Source organism: Metopolophium dirhodum, chromosome 9 (assembly GCF_019925205.1).
Source record: "Metopolophium dirhodum isolate CAU chromosome 9, ASM1992520v1, whole genome shotgun sequence".
NCBI classification, from domain to species: Eukaryota; Metazoa; Arthropoda; class Insecta; order Hemiptera; family Aphididae; genus Metopolophium; species Metopolophium dirhodum.
Genome location: NC_083568.1, coordinates 2,561,743 through 2,580,859, shown reverse-complemented (window position 1 = coordinate 2,580,859; position 19,117 = coordinate 2,561,743). Strand labels below are relative to the sequence as shown.

Below are 19,117 nucleotides of genomic sequence, written 5' to 3'. Positions count from 1 at the left end.
TTTGAATAAGTTTTTTTTTTTTGGTCTAATAGGTTTTCGATTTTGTCAATGATAACTGGGAGCCACTAGGAAACCGATTGTGTGGTCGTGAAATTCCTCCTACATTCAAATCGTCGGAAACAAAGCTTAAAGTTCGTATAAGAACTGACGGTGATATACAAGGTGAAGGTTTTAAGGTAATGTTTAGGTTTTAAGGTAATTTTAAGGTATTTATATTGATTTTAAAAAACATTTTATAAACGTATAATAAATTGTTTTTTAGGCCGAGTGGAAGAGTGTTTGTGGTGGTATTTTTACTAAAAAATCTGGAAAAATATTTTCACCGAACTATCCTGCAGAGTATCCAAAGAATGTGAAATGCAACTTTACAATTTTATCACCGGGAGAAAATATAGAACTGACTTTTAAATCATTCAATTTAGAAGGTAGGCGTCTTAAACCTACATTTTTGTTAGAAAATTAATTCCTTATTAAAATATAAACTAATTTGAATTCAGAAACTATAAGGGATAAGCAACGCCCACTTTATACTTATATAACTAACTTGCGATATTAATCAATTTTAGTTTTTAAATTAAATAGTTTGCAAATCATAATTTTTATGCTTCTGATATTATCCAAACTATTATTATTTCAAAGAAACCGTACAGTACATTCAAACTATTAAAAAACTTTTAACTATGTAATTTTGCGTCCAAATTATATTATCGTGATAGAAAATCGGATATAATCCATTATTTCATTAAGCTCGTATTTACTGTATCTGTACATAATATGAAATTATAATTGGTTGCATGACGTATAATAAAATATTTAATAGTAGATAAATATTTAAAGTATTTGATAGAAAATATTATGTTTGCTTTTTAAATTTAATTATAACTTAGTATTTTTTTTACTTTCAACATTTAAGTAAAAAATAAATATATAGTTCAATAATTTAATATTTAAACTGTGAATCAACATATTCAACTGGACATCTATATCGTTATAAAAACGTTAGTACTTACCTACGTAAGAAAAACTACCCCTAAAGTAGCTGATTGATATACCTTCCTATTAGATATTTTTCATAAATTTTAGCCATTGTTTTAATATTAAATTTGTATGTTACACGAACAATACTGAATGATTAATCGTTTTGCAATCTAGGTTCTAAATGCCGTTACGACAATCTAACAATATATGACAAGATAGGTACATTTGATGACCAATCGAAACATGTCATTGGAACCTATTGTGGAGATCATGCACCAAACACATTTACGTTTGTGAATAGTGTCATGATGATATTTATGTCGGACAATTCTGTAGGAAAAAAAGGATTCGAAATAAATTACGAATTTCAAGGTAAATGATGGACCAACTAAAATTACATTTTGGACACTTGATTATTGCAATAAATAATGTCTTAATTGTAAACATATTATTATTTAAAAAATATCGAAGCTATTTAGCTCTAAATATAGGAATATCTATTTTGGTGCGCATGTTCTTGATCCTAGTAAATATGATATACGGCGATAATAATTGATCCTGGATGTATAACCTGGTGACAAAATATCCTGTACCATAATTAATAAACATCCGGTTAAAAACAAAATAATGATCAATTTATATTGAATTATGAATTACGTGGAGTTACAAATGTTAAGTTGTACTTACTTATTTCATAGTTCATTGTTGTGTGACAAGGTTATTAGTTATTACATTATATTCAATACAACGCTGTACCTACGGAATTTTGATTCGGAAGTATTCGCGCATCGTTACTATATAGAAAACCATTATTTGCCATTATTTTACGCCTTTTTGGGTTTTAATAAATGTAAACGGTTCAATTTAATATAAGTATACCTTATAAATAAATATTGACAAATATTTTTACATGTTCTTTTTTTTTAACCGGACATATTTTAGCCAAGTATTTTTGATTATTGATTATTACGTATTTCATTGACAATTACTAAAATAAAATTATGATAAAGAATTAAGAAACAATATTTTATGTTACACTTTTATATTTAATTTTTAAAAATCTGTTGATATTCGTGTCCAATTGACAAAATTATTATTACCTTCAACATATTATTATCTTTCTTCAATATTATCGAATTTGTGAGAACGTCTGATATTTTCAATATTTCATTTATTTATTATTTATTATATTTATGTTTATAAAAACAATTAATGAACATTTTTATTATCTGAATTTTATTAATACATTTATTTATTATTCACAGAATGTGGAAATGAAATTACTACTCCGGGAACACTTAAATCCCCAATTAGTTTTGATAAATTGTATGGTGGTTTTGGATACCCACGTAATTCAAACTGCACATGGATTATTCGAGCTCCACCAGAACAAATTGTACAGCTTGTGTATGTATAAATATACAATTGGTTTTTTTAATTGATACAGTTATGGAATGTGTGTTTTTTTTACAGTTTTACTAAATTCCGTCTAGAATCAGATTATGATGATGAAGCTCCCGAAGAAGAAAGATGCCCTGACGATTATGTCAATGTTTTTGACGAGTCTGATTTAAAGACTAACAATAATCGAGGCCTAGGGAAATTTTGTGGAATTTTAGATGACAGTCTACCAGAAATTAAGTCTAAAACAAATATTATGTATGTCAATTTTGTTACTGATGCTTCAATACATGAAGAAGGTTTTGTTGGTGAAATTTCATTTACTTATGGTAAATATTAAATATTTTAGGTTTTTATGATTCAATTGAAACGAACATTTATTTATATTTGTACATACGTTTAGTATGGTTTATAGGTCAGGAAAAAAGTTGTACATAGCCAAAAACATATATACCTATGTCCTATGTGTTAAAATTTATTTTATTTTATTTATCTTTTAGGTGAAGCTAAAGGTTGTGGAGGTACTATCAGGTTGAACCAATCAAATATTATACCCGGATATACACTAAAAGTACCGAAGATTATGTCAGCAAAAACTTATTTGAATTGTGGATGGTTAATACTATTGGAGCAGTCATACGTCGCACAGATGCAATTGGTCACTTACACAGAAACTCCAAAATGCTCTTTAAACACAACAGACTGTAGATGTAGTTCTTTGCAGGTTAGGAATCATATTTATGTTTTATTAACTAGCTGGGGTAACTCGCTCTTAGTGAGTATCCTAGGCCGGGGATATGTCATATTTGTGATAAATATCGAGAAGGTAAAGGTCTGTAAGACTTTGGTGGATGCAAATAGTGTTTGTAACGTTGGTACCGCTGATTAGGCGGTCCGATTTTGATGGTAGAAATGTTTTTGAAAGCTTAGTTTGAGTGTCTAGCTGTTAGTCATTAGTCATTACCGATGTAAATCAAACCTCGACGTGCTGGATACGGTCCTCCGAGATCTGTCTACTGCTATTGCTTGAAAGTCAAAAAGTCTAAGGCTGTAAGCCATGTCTAAGTCTTCGCCGATGTGCTTAAATTTACGTGCAAGTTAGAAACTAAAGTATGAAGTCCAACAGCTTCAGACCGTGCAGGAAAACACTTTTTTATGAAAAAGTATAAATTCAAATACTTGAGTATCTAACTTTCAGTCACCAACTGTGGAAACCGATGCATGACTGGGAAAACAATATTTTCAAATAGCTAAAAGTCAAAAACATAAAGTTTAAATTAACCATAGTTATTATTGGACAATATTCATATTTTGTAAATTATTTAAAATATGTAGGTATAATTTATTTATTTATTAAATAGGGTACTCATATTAACTGTTTCATAGAACTATTATTGAACTTGCGAATCTACAAAGTGTATTTTATGTTATGTTTTTAAAAATGTCACTTTAATTGTAAAAGTTTTAAATTTCAGTTTTTCGATGGTCCTGGACCTAAGGCATTAAAAATCCGTCAATATTGCTCCGGAAGTTTCGATTATGCTCCATTATTATCGTCTGGAAGTGAAGTTTTTATTAAATACTCATACGTCGATACGGACGTAGACGTAAATTTTGAGATAAAGATAACTCCAGTGACATGTAATTTGCCTTGAATAATAAAGTATAATTGTTAAAATATATTTATGCTTCTTTTAAAATAGCGGTTTGTGGTCCAACTTCACTGACGGTAACTAATAAAACACAAGTTTTAACGTCTCCAAACTATCCATCTGCATACGGAAATAATTTGATCTGTAATTGGTTTTTACAATCGGAACCACCCAATAGAGTTATTTCGTTACGATTCACTGATTTGGATTTGGAAAATACCACCGACTGTTCGTCTGATTATTTGGAAGTATATTACACACAGGTAATCGTACAAATATTAAAATACTTAATTGAAAGTAAATATATACAATACGCTGAACAAAATATGTTTATTATTTCTTTTGGAAAGTATGTTATCAACATTCGAGACTTAATTTAAAAAGAAAATGGGCGTAATAAAAACAGCATCGAGACCGTATAATTAATTATTTGTTAATAGATCTTGAATTATTGAATATATTGCATAACATTTTAAGTTCGTAAATATATTATTCTAGTCTCTTTAGTTAATAATATAATAATATGATGCATGGGTCATGGGATTCGATGAATAGGCGGGAAAAACTATTTTTATTTGATCTGCCGCTCATCTTGTTTCAATATTTTATCATATTAGAGACCTATACACAAATTCATGCACGTAAATCAGTTAAATTTCCTATTTAATAAATCATAATATCATAATTGTATTATTTAAATGCATTGTAAACATTTAAAACTAATTATGAGATTTCTGCTAGTTATAGTTATTCATTATTCAAAGTTAACTTAATACATTCGTACTTAATTTCGTGTCGAATCAAACAATTGGTTTTATTTTTCTGGATTTTGAATACAACTATAAACGGCAACAGTTTTGTTGAAACTAAACGTTGTATTATATAATATGAAATTGATATTATTGATATTAAATAAATTGTAATACTAATGATTGATTATTGGCAACCATCTTATATCTTAATATAGAATATTATTTAGTAAAAAGTATATTTTAATAATTGTTATTTTGTAAGTAAGTACTTACCAATTATAATAACGTTGATAATATAGTACCTATAGGAATATTAATAATATTTAATGTCTCAAATATGTATACGAAATATTTAATGAACATTTGTTTAGTGGGCGGATACCTCATATTCCAATACTATACGAATGTGTCACGAAAATCATACATTTGATTTTGTGGATAAAATAACGAACGGTGTTAAGTTGAAACTACATACTGACGACAGGAAAACATCAAAAGGTTTCAGACTAGAGTACAAAAGTACAAGTAAGTTATAAAAAATTAAATGTTACTAAAAATAGATTATTCATTTGAGTATTTGACTGATTTCATGTCACTACGACTCTATCTGATTTTAATTATAATTTAACATTATTATTAACGTTGGAATTTACTTATACAGGTTGCCAAAATACATATGACAAACCCAACGGCCGTATACTTTTTAGTGATGAAGACATGGCGAGGGAAGAGGAGTGTGTATTCACGATAAACGTAGGACAGTCAAATTTAACTATTTCTCTTTACATTTCATCGTTTCGTTTTTGGGGTCCGGCTTTATCTAATTACCTCAAGGTAACTCGGTGTCAACAATACAATCTATCGTGTAAATAATTTCAATCATAAATTGTATTTCAGGTGTACGACGGACCGAACGTTTTATCGCCATTGGTTACCACATTGGACGATGTGAGTGTGATTCCTGCTCCTATATTTTCGAATGGTTCGACGTTAACGATGGCATATAGAGCATATCCTCGCCGAGGGTTGTTGGACATGAGTTACACTTCCACGGACCAAGGTGCGACTCTACAAGTCTATAATGATATTACTGTTATTGTTAATTTTATATTATTGTTTCCGAGTGTGTATTTTACTGACGTGTTTTATCCCAATGTATAGGTAGAGGCTGCGGTGGTAAAATTTTTAATATCAAAGGTACGGTGACAAGCCCAATGTATCCTAACTTATACAGAGTGAGCTCCACGTGCCGGTGGGATATTGCGGTACCCAGACCGAATTCAGTCAAGATTTCATTTAAAGGTGTGATCTATAAATATTGTTAACCCATCGTGCGTGTACCTATTTGAAAATAACAGTTTAAGGGACCCTGTGCCAATTTTTTTTTCAAATTTTCGGCAATTCTATAAAATTTGAAAATTTATTATTAGCAAAAACAATATGTTCGATTAAATGAAAACCCATAAAGAAATTTCCAATCATCTTCTTTTAAAACTACCAGCTAATTAATACGTTGTCATGTGGTTTTGTTCTTCAAAATTTAGTATTTAAACTCGGTACGAGAACGACATGCGACACCGATTATTTAGAAATGCACAACGTCGATCAGATCACGGGAGTGTCGTCGTTTGTCGCTAAATACTGTGGTGGAGTGAGTACTAAAACAATATAGCTGTTAATATGGTTTTTGTATCCATATGAATATTAATTTTATGTCACTATATATATAAAGGTTACTTAGACAGTTTTATTCGTTTGTTTAGGATACTCCGGCGGCGCACACCAGCCAAACAGGAGCAGTTTTCATTCGTTACGTGACTAGTGTTCACAACGCCGGCACTGGTTGGATGTTACATTTTGAATTAAATCATAAAAGTACTCTTTAATATAAATGTAATGCGTATAGAATATAATTATTAGCCTGAGAATAAAATAAAATATCAATAAAGTCTTCTTAAGGTATTAATCGTATTTTTTTTATTATTAAATATTTGAATGGTACATCATTCTTCTGCTTCTTCTAGTGAAGATCGGATTTTAAGACCAACTCTCCAAACAAATTTACCACCATCTCTCTCTATCCATTGCTAATTCTCTCAATAGTCTATTCGGTACTACTGCTTCAACCTCCTTTTTAATTATGTCTTCCCATCTTAAGCGTGTCCTACCAACGGTATTTTCCCAATCGGTTCTCCTTTAATGAGTATTTTTAAAAAAGAGCTTTCCTCCAAGCATATCTAGACCCCATTAGTTTTGTCTTTCAAATTTTATTTGGTTGTTGAAATAGATTTATTAGTTCCTCACAGTGCCGTTTTCTCCATCACCCTGTGTTGGAGTCGATACAAGGTCCATAAATTCTTCTAAGTATTTTCCGTTCATACACTGCAAGACCGTCTCGTCTCTTCATTTTTATTGAGATCCATGTCTCAGATTCATATAGAACTATTGATCGTGTCAGCGTTATGTATAGTTAAACTTTAAGTCTGAACGGTATATCATATAAACTATAAAGTATAACACGTCATATTGCATGAAATGTGAATAATTTATATTATTCTATGTAGTTTTGAAATTATGAGTTGTGAATTTCAATCTTGATTCATTCGGACTCTCTCTGAACTTCCATGTATGCATAAGTTCGTTACATCTACTTGTGCGTATTCTGTTGAGTAAAACCCAGATTTTCCTAGGGAGGTCCGTGCCTAAACCTGGAGTGTGCACTTTATCTACTTGGATGCCTCCAAGTCTTTCTCTCTGCCATTCATTCTGCCACACATTTGGAGTGTTCCTTCCTTAGTTGGATGTCTACCACCTCTGTGTAAGCGCTTCCTGCCATTAACTACTTGACATCTGAGTTATCGTATCATGATAATGATATGTATTTTTACGCTAGCAATAAGCCAATAAATAATAAACGAAATAGGCTACAAAATGACATTTTTGTCGATACAGTATGGTTCCAATGCAAGTGTTTATAATTGTCTAGACTTAACCATGAAACTATAAGTCCAGCTGGGATATAGTCGGCGTCTAGGCTGGCAGTCAGCAATTTATAAAATTATTATTAATATTGAATAAATATAATTAAAGGGTAAGCAAAAATCGCAGCGAAGCCATTTAGAATCCTTAATAATCTATTTTTAGACCACCAGATCCTCACAAAGGGCTTAATCATTAAATACTAAACTAGACTAAACAGACTAAACAGACACCTGAGAAGCGTATCGAAAATGGCATAAATTCATAAATTTTGCTACTTCAAACACATTGTGATGAGTTAATATAGTTAATTAATATTATCAAATATTATATGATATAATAATATTGTGTACGGTTAATTATTTCTAATAATTTTGCTGATATGTATTGTAATACTTATAAGTATAGACTATAAGTATAATTGGTATACTAAGGGTTAGGAATCAAAATGTAGTATGCACTTATACGCTCGAAAATAACAAAATATGAACTTGAAATGTATGCGAAATAGGTACAATAAATTGTAATAATAATTACATATACTATAGGTATATAGATGTGTACTATTGATACATACAATAATATTAATTGCGATAACTGATTTCAAAATACTAATTTATTACAGTTTCAGATAAAATATTGACCAGTTATTTTACAAGTGTCAAATGTTTGTTCTTCTCACGATTTTTGCTTTTTTAAAATATTATTTCTAGGTAATTATGCGGTCACCGTGGCTTCTACGATATAAATGTTCTTTTTGAACTGGCAAGATAGTAACTATAATTATCGATATTGATAAAGAACATATAATATGTACATACGAAATTGACGAAACAAGAGAAAGTGAATGGAATTTACACTCTTCTTGTTTAATGAAAATAACTTCTTGACAAGATTTACAGTAAAATGAACAAAATTTGGAAATACATTAGGTAAAGGAAACCTATATCTACCTCCTAACCTTCAGAAGTAATGATTTTTCTCACTCCGAGGTAGTTGAATGATTAAATATTGTGAACCCGCTTATTTTAAAATAATTAGAATGTTTAAATGTTTAACTTAAAATAAAAATCTGTACTTTGGTCACATTTTATATCATATTCATACAATCTAGTGTACCTAGCTTTGTAAATTAATTCGACCTAGATGGGCAACAGCAAGTCGCGGATTGGATGTAGCATTTGGCATATTTTTAACGTGGTTTAAATTACTTACTCTCTAAATTTTTCTGATATCTCTAAAAACAAAATCTGAGATTTTCGTTATATTAGATTGAGTGGTTTTTGTGTATATCAGCTACACACATATATTTGGTTTTTAGATATCGTTTCGAAATACTAATTTCTACTATCACTATTAGTTATTATTTATTATAATTTTAAACCAATGGGAACCATTTATAAACAAAAAAAAGTTTCAATATCCACAGTGTATCTCAAAATCCTCTTTAATATGAAAATGTTGGGAACTTTTTTCTTAGTAGCTCTCTACATCATAAAACGAAACTACTACCAAATGTATGACTCATTGTTTTGGTGGTTCGGGCTATGCGATGATAAGGACTAATTATTTCTACTCTATTACTATTATAATTTGCAACGAATGGCAACCATTTGTATAAGCAAAAAAATATTAGAAATAAACAAAAAACTTCCATCGTGAATCTCAAAATCCCTATTTGAGCACCTCTTTAAAAAGTGAATTTCGAAAAACCCTTACTTATTGCAAATATTATAGATCATTAGACAAACCACTATTCCAAATTTCAAGTTTGTATCTTTAAATCAGTAAGCGAGTGAGTGGTATTTGGCATTTATATATATGGATTAATGTACATTTATATGAAGTTCATAGACTTTGAAACTGCTAAACCAGCTGACCCCAAATTTTGCACACATATTTCATAAGACACTAAATGGTTTCTTTAACTTTTGGGTGGATTTCAACTGGTACGAAACGGAAAACGAGAGTAGGATAGATTCATTTTAAACTGAGTGTAATCGGGTAATACATATAGAATATTATAGGCAACGATTGATACCTCTCACTTCACAACTAGTCACCAAACTCATTATTTGTTTATTTTTTTTTTGTTACCATAGTAAATTATTTTAATTTTTTTAAATTATTATTTTATGCGTTAAAAGTGGAACTAGTATTAAGAAAATGTCAATTTTTAGATTTTTGCCTTTACTCAATAGATTATATAATAAATCAATATCACTCGACATGTTTAAGAGGTTCATAATTTTTGTCACTTGAATAATTGAGTTAGTTACAGCCTTTTATATTTATGATGTGTGAATGGGCTTATATATTGGTTACTTTGTAGGAAGGAAACACATCGGAGTATTGGCCACATAGAACTGTAAAAGTACTCGTATTGTTTACTCTGCTCCATATCAGGATATTCCAAACAATTACTTTATGAACAGTCTTCCGGTGACGTATCCAGAATTTAATTTCGGCAAGGGGGGAGTGAATATGAGTGTTAAAAATGTGAAATATTTTAATAAAATTAGTTTTATTCAAAAATACAAGTTTATTTGTATGGACATTTCTCATTAGTAATAGTTGTTATCTTGTTTTCTTTGACATCATAATATGATAAAAGCTTAAAAACGTTTTATATTGGAATATTGAAACTGTACAGAGTACCTTCACACGATAAAAGTATTATTTTTATCACGAATAAAATGTGTATAATTTTCTTGTCATTACAAAAAAATTACAAAATTAAATTATATTATTATTTATAATTATTAGTATAGGACGTGTTTATAATTTTAGCGAACCAGTAAACAACATAACTTTAATAGTACCTACCTAATAATAATGATTTTAGTCGGGTCATTATATGTGACAGTTGTATATTTCTAAGTGATAAATTGTATACATAAATCTACTTATTTATGTACGTATGTCCTTTAACCATATTTTATCCAGTTAATATGTTAATATGATATGCATATTAGAAATGTTGCTACATTTTTAGAATTTTTTTTTTTTTAGAATAATGTTTGACTATGATTATTGTTTAAATTTACAAGAGTTAAAGTAAATTTTCAATTAAATACCATGTGTTAAAAATAACATTGTAATTCTAGATAACTTTATAGGTGATGTAGTTTTACTGCAGAATATAATTGTTTATGTCAATGTGTCATGTTTATCATGACTAAGTACAGACGCAAACTTACAATAATCAGTTTGTGGGTGTTTACAAATTATCGAACAAATTATCGAATGACATAATGTAATATTTCATCGGGATACAATGTACGTTTATTTGTGAATTGTGATGTGTGTAATTCTAGTTAATAAATATATCACATATATTATTGTATGTTATTGTAGTCCAGAAGTCATGATCTTTGTAGTATTCGACACAGTGTTATTATACTGATTTGTTAACGTTTAGTTACCTAGGTTATACATAATATATTATATTAGCTTCATAATTCATTAGTTTAAATCAAATTCATATTTTCTATAAAAATGTGGAGAGCAATTGATTCACTTTTTATTTTGCTTTTTATGATAATTGCTTCAACAACTGGACAGTATAGTGATCAGTAAGTAATTGTGTGTTTATTTTTTGACAATTCATAAGTATTAAAATATTACAACAACTTTTTATTGTTACCTTAAAGTTTGATTAAAATTAAGAATATTATTTTCCAATTATTAATATTCAAATTGATATAATATTTTTTTAATGTCTTCATAATAACTACTAATATAGATATGATGACTAATTAATTTGTATATAATTTTAGATCGGCATGTTAATGATATATATATGTGTGGTTCATTAACGCGTTTCATAATTATATTAATACATGCTTTAAAAGTAGATATTTAAAAATGGCGATAAATAGATAGGTACTGATTAATAATTGTCTTTACAATTTAATTTATTTCTTGTTATTTATTCATTACCAATTTGTAGTTTTATTAATATTTGTGGATCACTAACAAAAAATTTAAATAAATTTAAGATTCATGTATCAAATTTAAATTAAAAATACAATTGAGCTTTGCTTGAACAAATATTATGTGCCTAAAACAATATAAGTGTTTAAATAATTTAGGCCATGCTTTCGATCTGACAACGGACATCTATGCGTCGACAGTCCCAGTAGTCGCAATATTTCTTTGAGTACTAAAGGAAAAGGATTCATAAACGTGAATAATGAAAACTTACTCCAAATTATCGGACTGGTAATTAAATAATTGAATATATCTGTAATAAGATAATAAATAATATTTGGTAATATTAATGGGGACATTCTATAGGCTAAAGAAGCTTCGGAACTAATCGAATCGTTTCGATCAAACGATTTGCCTGAGTTTGCGGATACAATTAACAAATTTGTGCCACTGATAGATGGTCCAAGAAGTTTATCCAGTCGAGTTACCGCTCTGGAAATGCAAATTATGAATACGTCATCGAAATTATCATCTAATGGTGTAAGTTGATTTGATTTTGCTAAGTTTTGTATGTACGAAATACGAATTGTAATTGTTCCGTACACAAAAACTATTATTGGACTTTTTAAAGAGCAAATTGATGCTTTCTAAATGTAATTCTAATACAATTTTATACGAGTTCGATGATTTTTATTAATTAAATTAATATAATAATAAGAAATTCAAGTTATAGTTTAGTATGTTTGAATAATTATTATCGGTGTAATTAAATATCAAATATTTCTTGCCCTCGCGCAACGACATAAATTTCCTTACCACTGATTTCACTTAAATATTTAAAACTATATACGGCATATTTTTGTGTTGGCATAGAAAGGTGGAATGACGTTCACCGCAGATAGATTAGAAGTCAGAGTGAGTAAATCTAAATTGGCTCGAAAACAAATAACATTTTAATTCAAAATTTTTGTACTTATATAGTTGACCAATTTGGAAAAGAAAATCACCAATCTCGTTAGTCTTTTGTCGATGAGCGAATGCTTGAGTAACCCTTGCCAAAATGGTGGCACATGTGTGGATATTTATAACGGATTTCTATGTAATTGTCCAAATAATTGGCAGGTAAGTGTTAATATATTTTTTGATCAGTGGCATTTAGTATTAAAATAAAAAATATTTTTATGTATAATCGATCTATAGGTGCAATAGATGCATAAATTAATTATTGTATTAAATATATTATTGTAGAAATCTAGAAAATTCTTAAAATTACCTACTTTATAAACTTATCTTTTGGACTAATGACTTTAAAAATCAACGTTTTTGGTAATAATTTTAAACATTTTAGGAACAAAATTTAATGCTTTTATGAAATAACAAATTTTGTGATTTTTGTTTTGAAAAAACAAAAATGTAATAACATCTCAATCGTCTGTTAAAAGTATATAACATATTAGTTTAAACCTACTGTAATAGGATAAGTATTCAAAATTTATTTTAAAAATCATTTCGACTTGAAGAACACTGCATTTCTTTAATCTTACGACGATATAGGTGCATATTATAATTTTTTGATTCCAATTCATCGAACTTTTAACTGTAGAGTGGGCCTCGAAATATTAAAAAGATTAACATACATTATATATTCGTCAGAGAATACATTTTGATACTTTAAAAGTAGATCCCAAATAATATAACAGATAATTTATGACACAGGGTAAAATGTGCGAATTGGACGTAGACGAATGTGCACGTTTCCTTCACACGGACTTAGGGTGTCAAAACGGAGCGGAATGCAAGAACACGCCGGGAAGTTACGAGTGCGTGTGCGCGGCGAACTGGTTCGGTTTGCACTGTACTAAAAGGAAGAACGATTGCAACGGTGCAACGTCGTCGGAGCTCTGCGGAAACGGCGTGTGCATCAATCAACCGTCGACGGTCGGTTACACGTGCATTTGCAATCAGGTCAGTGTCACACCGTCACTGAGACGGACGGCTGTCCGAGACCGTGTTCATAACATCGTAGGTATTTTCGTGTTTTGATAAAGGGTTGGACTACCATGGACGGCGGACAAAGTCCGGCTTGCACGAAAGACATGGACGAATGCAAGGAAAACAAGCACACGTGCTCCGCAAACCCACCGGTCGAGTGCAGGAACACCAGAGGGTCGTTTACTTGCGGAAACTGTCCCACAGGTAAATATACGAGCGCTCACGAATTGCCTCCCATCTGACCCTCGAATTGCCTACTGTGGATTTTTTTAAAAAAAGTTACTCGAATTGCCTCCCGATTTCAAAAATTTCATTCACTCGAATTGCTATCTATTTTAGCTAGGGACCGATAGCTATAATCAATCGATTTCCGATCTTATATAGTTATATTATAGAAAATATTAATAATTTAAATAAATTGAGTAAATTAAGTAAATTTTGACAATTTCGGCGTGTTGACGAATTGTTTTTGTTTCCATTTTGGAAGATCTAATTAATATTACCATATATTATGTAACTGCGTTGGTTTCAATTCATCTAAAAAATTTTAAATATGAGAGTGAGTTGGTGAAATATTATAAATAAATAAATATTAATCTTATCAATTCCAAACTTAAATTCATCCCAAATTAGAATTATTATAACTTTATCACTACTGACGTTCATTTTTATAAAATTATATACGTATTAACGTGTTATTTATGGTAATGGTTGCATAAACAAAACTGACCATGTTTAACTGATAATCAGTAATCGAATAGATTATTGCATTCAACAAATTAATCTGTCAGGGAAATACTGTATGCCGCTATGTTTTAAAAACATAATATTTTCGTACATTTTGGAAATCGATGTAATAATTGATAGTACACGTACAACTTTCTATGTATTAATAATAACCTAGGTATGCTATGGGAGGTAATTCGAGTGAAAAAAGGTCACCTACCAAAATTTGGAAGGCAATTCAAGTGTCACCAAAATATATACACCCGTAAATATTATATAAAATATATGCAATATGTTTATTAAACGATTTTATGTTTTATAATTTGTTTAGGTTATGAGGGAGACGGTTTTGTGTGTACTGACGTCAACGAGTGTTTGATGAATAATGGTGGATGCAGCGTGAATCCCAGAGTTCAATGCATTAACACGAGAGTACGTGTACCTATTTATCAATAATATTGTTATTGTCAAAACTATTAGGTGGATTGGCGTGGCGCGTTGGCTGCTACCAGTCGCGGAATACGACTGGGAGTAAGTAACGGCCACAGCTACTAGCTCCCGGATGGGTGACCACCCGGGTTCATAGCAGTTAAAAACCTTGCCACACACACACGTGTTTGCTACATACCGTAACAACCGTAAAAACAATCGTAAAAACAACCTACCGTACCAATCTTACCCCTAGTCCCTACCACAGTTCATAACCCCTACAACAGTTAACGGCCTTAGTCGCCGGGCTAAGTTCAATAAAAAAAAAAACAAAAAACTAATAGCGTGCTCATCGGAAAATGCAATTTAGTTTGTGGATTTTTTTACTTTTAACGTTATTCTTTTTTTTGATAACTTATCCAGGGTTCGTTTAAATGCGAATTATGTCCACCTGGTTATAGTGGCAATGGGTTTAATTGCGTCTATAAGTCTGGAGGAGCCTGTGGTATAGATAACGGAGGGTGTCATCCAAATGCTGAGTGCACTGGTAATCAAGATATTATATCATATATGTTTTTATATTTTAAGCCACGTATAACATTTTTTTACGTCGCTTATAGTTTATGCTGAAACAACAATTCAGTGTATATGTCGGCAAGGGTATAATGGTAATGGAATCGGGATGAATGGATGCATTAAAGACAATAAAATACATCCTTGCCTGAATAATCCTTGTGGTTCACATGGTGTATGTCTTTCAAATTCAACGGATAGTTTTTCGTGTCAGTGTGACACAGGTTATACAGGTGATATTTTGTTTGACAACCTTTTATTACTTATAAGTTTATATGTTTTGTGACAAATGTAATTCATTCTAGGACGAACATGTAATATTAGCGTAGAAAATCCGTGCTCAGTAAATCCCTGCCTAAACGGAGAATGTGTTCCTGATCCGAAATCCGGCGAATTTCGTTGTAACTGTGATAGAGGTTATTTTGGAACCTTATGTGGTTCATTTTTAGAAGGTTAGTGTATGACGCGAGATAGAATTAAAAACGTTATGTATTCAAAATGTATTTAATGAAGATATATTTTAAAGTGTGTGGTGGTTATTTTGACACATTTAATGGATCAATACAGTATCCCGAGTCAAATACAACACTAAAATACCAGAGTAACTTGAATTGTTTATGGGTGATCAAAGTGAATTCGTCTCGCGTCATAAATATATCATTTGTTTGGATTGATATTGAAAAATCAATAAATTGTTCTTCGGATTATGTTAAAGTAAAAGTATTTTATTTTTATTTTGTAATTTTAGTTACTTATTTGAGTTGTTTTAGATTACAAATGACGAAGAAGTTGGTGGAAAGTCGTTGGGTAAATTTTGTGGAAATACATTGCCTTTAAATAATAGCATTATTTCTGATTCAAATTCAGTTTTCGTACATTTTCGATCCGACAAATCAAAAAATTACCGAGGTTTTCAGTTAAATTACACAACAATAGAACAAGGTAGGTTTTTATTTTGTCATATTATTTTGGGTGGTAATAAACTCCCCAGATATTCAAAACCAGTTATCTCTCCAGTAGAGATGTTCTGAGTAGAAAATCTGGTATTACACCGGGTACCGAGTACTGGCAGAGTAAAATTTGTTATACCAACCGGGTATCGAGTATAGGCCGAGTAAAAATTTTAACACTAACCTGGTATTAAGTATAGGCCGAGTAGAAATGTAAATACAAAATGGGTATTATACTACTATCAAAGTACCAAGTATCAACTATATACCTATAAACATTAGACAGTAAACACGAGATTTATTTTTGTAATTCGTAGAAGAAAAACATGATTTGTTAATAATCAACTGGCTATTGTAAATCGGTTCAGTTATTCCAATATGTACCAAAATAAATTATAATTTATTACCCTAGAATTTTAGATTTTTCCCGTTATATTAATTGGTTTGCATATATTTATAAATAGATTATCAACGTTTGCCATTGGATGAGTTGAGTAAAAATTTAGTAAAACTCCGGGTACCGAGTAAGAGCTGAGTCTTAAATATGATATCGAGTACTCGGCCATCGAGTAATTGCCGGGTACCCGGAACATCTCTACTCTCCAGTGTTAATATTATGTTTACCTGCTAGGAAATTTTTAAACTCTGCCGAGCTGTTTTAAAATTATGCCACAACAAATTATATACTATACCAAAAAATAGTCACCTTAATTTTTTTTAAATTTATGTTATCATTACACTATAATTATAGAAATTAAATAATAATGTTAATTTAATTTGAAATTGGCTTAAATTATCATTATTTTTATTATTTACTATAATTTAATTTATTTACTATTTTTTTTATGAAATTCAAATTTATACGTATATCAAATATAAAAATGTGGGTGTTCATATAATTATAAACAATAAATTAAAATGTATAAATTAATTTATTACACACTGGGAGAGCGTACATGTACATGTATGTGTTGGCCGACAGGTAGGTATTACTGGAGCAGTCTCGGGAGAGTTTACAATTGTCCATTATTTTACCTTAATTAAAAATGTTAAATTATTATTTTTAGTCTGTGGTGGAACATTAAATATCAATTCTCACGGAACATTATCCTCTCCCGGTTCTCCAAGAAAATATCCACCTAATCGTGACTGTTATTGGACATTAAATGCTAGTCCAGGAAAAAGAATTCAATTAAATTTCTTTTCATTAAGTTTTGAGCACCATACAAATTGTAGTTACGACTATTTAGAGGTAATATTTTTATACGGATATTATACTATTATTGATGGTTAAACTGACATTCGTAGATTATCTAAAAAATAATCATAATACTAATATACAAATATTTAATTAAAAATGTAGATTAGAGATGGTTTTACTCAGAACAGTCCAATATTGACAAAATTATGCAATACTAATAAAAATAGCTTACCTCCTCCGATAATAACTTCAAGTTCACATGTAAGTTTGCATTTCCATTCTGATAGTTTTGGCCAAGACTATGGATTTCAAATGGTATATAGTGTCATTGAAGGTATTTATTATTTCTATAGAAATAATATATAATATTATTTTTAATCTTTCAATATTCTTTATTATGTTTCTTCTAAAATAATTTTTCTATTTATTAGTTTTAAAAAATACATAATATTATATTTTAATAGGTGTTCCTGGATGTGGTGGAACTTATACAAGCACGTCTGGAATCATAGGTTCTCCTTTACATTTGACCAGTGATAGCTTTAACGATTTGGACAGTTTTAACTGTGAGTGGCATATACAAATGCCACTTAATCAGAAACTTAAACTTGAATTCGTTAAGAAGTTTGGCATTGAATATTCTCCAAATTGTTTAAAAGAATTCTTAGAAGTATGTGTTATTTCTTATTTGCAATGTTGGTTTTACCTAAATTTGATTAATCCTTCATAATACTTTTAAATTTAATTTTATGACATTGGAATATAATATATTTATATTATTACAGATTCACGATGGCCATGATATAAAATCTCCATTAATTGGTCGTTATTGTGGTTCAACTAGATATGATCAACCAATAATCTCAAACAGTAATGAAGTTACTCTTCTTTTTGTATCAAATTTTTCATCAAAAGTTGATGGGTTTACAATTCAATATGATACATGTATGTATGAATATATAATAGAATAAAATAAAATAATTTTTACTGCTAATTCACTTTGAGTATGAATCTATTTTTATTAGTAATTTACAATTAAATAATTATTGCTTTCAACAGTAACCACTTATAATCTCTAAAATATTAAAATATTTCAATATATTTTTCTTAAATAATTAAAAAAAATATTATAATTTTAAGGTACCTACCTATATTTTTTTATCGTCATCATTTTTCAAGTGTTTCATATTTTTTAGACGACAAAATTTTTTATTTAATCTCCTGAAGCCCATTCATATTGATTTATCTCTGACGTGTAACTTTTTTTTTATGTAACTAATCAAATAATAAATTATAATTATAAAATATAGTAAAAAAAAAAATTGAAATACCGAATGCGTGTTTATTGTTCTAATAATTACCCAATAAATTTATATTGAATAGTAGGTAAAAGGTGTCAACAAAATATTTGTATTTTTATCGAAGTTCGTCTGTAATGCATGAATGGTAGGTAATCGTGTTCCTATAGTTTCTTGCTTACTAATTTTGATGAGACTTGAAAGGACTAATAATGACAATATAATATAATAAAATGGTCTCCTTGATTGTAAT

The 19,117-nt window shown here is 29.6% G+C and overlaps 2 protein-coding genes across 2 annotated transcripts in view; both read left to right on the top strand.

The window, feature by feature from the left end:
- The window catches only part of LOC132952561 (cubilin homolog), a 31,072-nt gene extending 24,323 nt beyond the window's left edge, over nt 1-6,749 (top strand). Inside the window, exons 48-61 of the mRNA XM_061024884.1 lie at nt 33-176; nt 263-425; nt 1,153-1,350; nt 2,244-2,385; nt 2,452-2,708; nt 2,880-3,103; nt 3,855-4,020; nt 4,083-4,294; nt 5,155-5,308; nt 5,445-5,617; nt 5,681-5,843; nt 5,945-6,085; nt 6,328-6,434; nt 6,547-6,749. Of these exons, the coding sequence (XP_060880867.1) occupies nt 33-176; nt 263-425; nt 1,153-1,350; nt 2,244-2,385; nt 2,452-2,708; nt 2,880-3,103; nt 3,855-4,020; nt 4,083-4,294; nt 5,155-5,308; nt 5,445-5,617; nt 5,681-5,843; nt 5,945-6,085; nt 6,328-6,434; nt 6,547-6,669 (2,367 nt within the window). The 3' untranslated portion in view covers nt 6,670-6,749. The remainder of the gene's footprint in view (nt 1-32; nt 177-262; nt 426-1,152; nt 1,351-2,243; nt 2,386-2,451; nt 2,709-2,879; nt 3,104-3,854; nt 4,021-4,082; nt 4,295-5,154; nt 5,309-5,444; nt 5,618-5,680; nt 5,844-5,944; nt 6,086-6,327; nt 6,435-6,546) is intronic.
- A 4,340-nt stretch (nt 6,750-11,089) lies between these two features.
- The window catches only part of LOC132952559 (cubilin-like), a 47,327-nt gene continuing 39,299 nt past the window's right edge, over nt 11,090-19,117 (top strand). Inside the window, exons 1-17 of the mRNA XM_061024882.1 lie at nt 11,090-11,337; nt 11,857-11,986; nt 12,062-12,235; nt 12,569-12,610; nt 12,677-12,817; nt 13,412-13,660; nt 13,744-13,891; nt 14,745-14,845; nt 15,266-15,389; nt 15,463-15,648; nt 15,721-15,867; nt 15,942-16,129; nt 16,186-16,357; nt 17,433-17,617; nt 17,729-17,900; nt 18,031-18,236; nt 18,352-18,511. Coding sequence (XP_060880865.1) covers nt 11,261-11,337; nt 11,857-11,986; nt 12,062-12,235; nt 12,569-12,610; nt 12,677-12,817; nt 13,412-13,660; nt 13,744-13,891; nt 14,745-14,845; nt 15,266-15,389; nt 15,463-15,648; nt 15,721-15,867; nt 15,942-16,129; nt 16,186-16,357; nt 17,433-17,617; nt 17,729-17,900; nt 18,031-18,236; nt 18,352-18,511 — 2,602 coding nt within the window. The 5' untranslated portion in view covers nt 11,090-11,260. The remainder of the gene's footprint in view (nt 11,338-11,856; nt 11,987-12,061; nt 12,236-12,568; nt 12,611-12,676; nt 12,818-13,411; nt 13,661-13,743; nt 13,892-14,744; nt 14,846-15,265; nt 15,390-15,462; nt 15,649-15,720; nt 15,868-15,941; nt 16,130-16,185; nt 16,358-17,432; nt 17,618-17,728; nt 17,901-18,030; nt 18,237-18,351; nt 18,512-19,117) is intronic.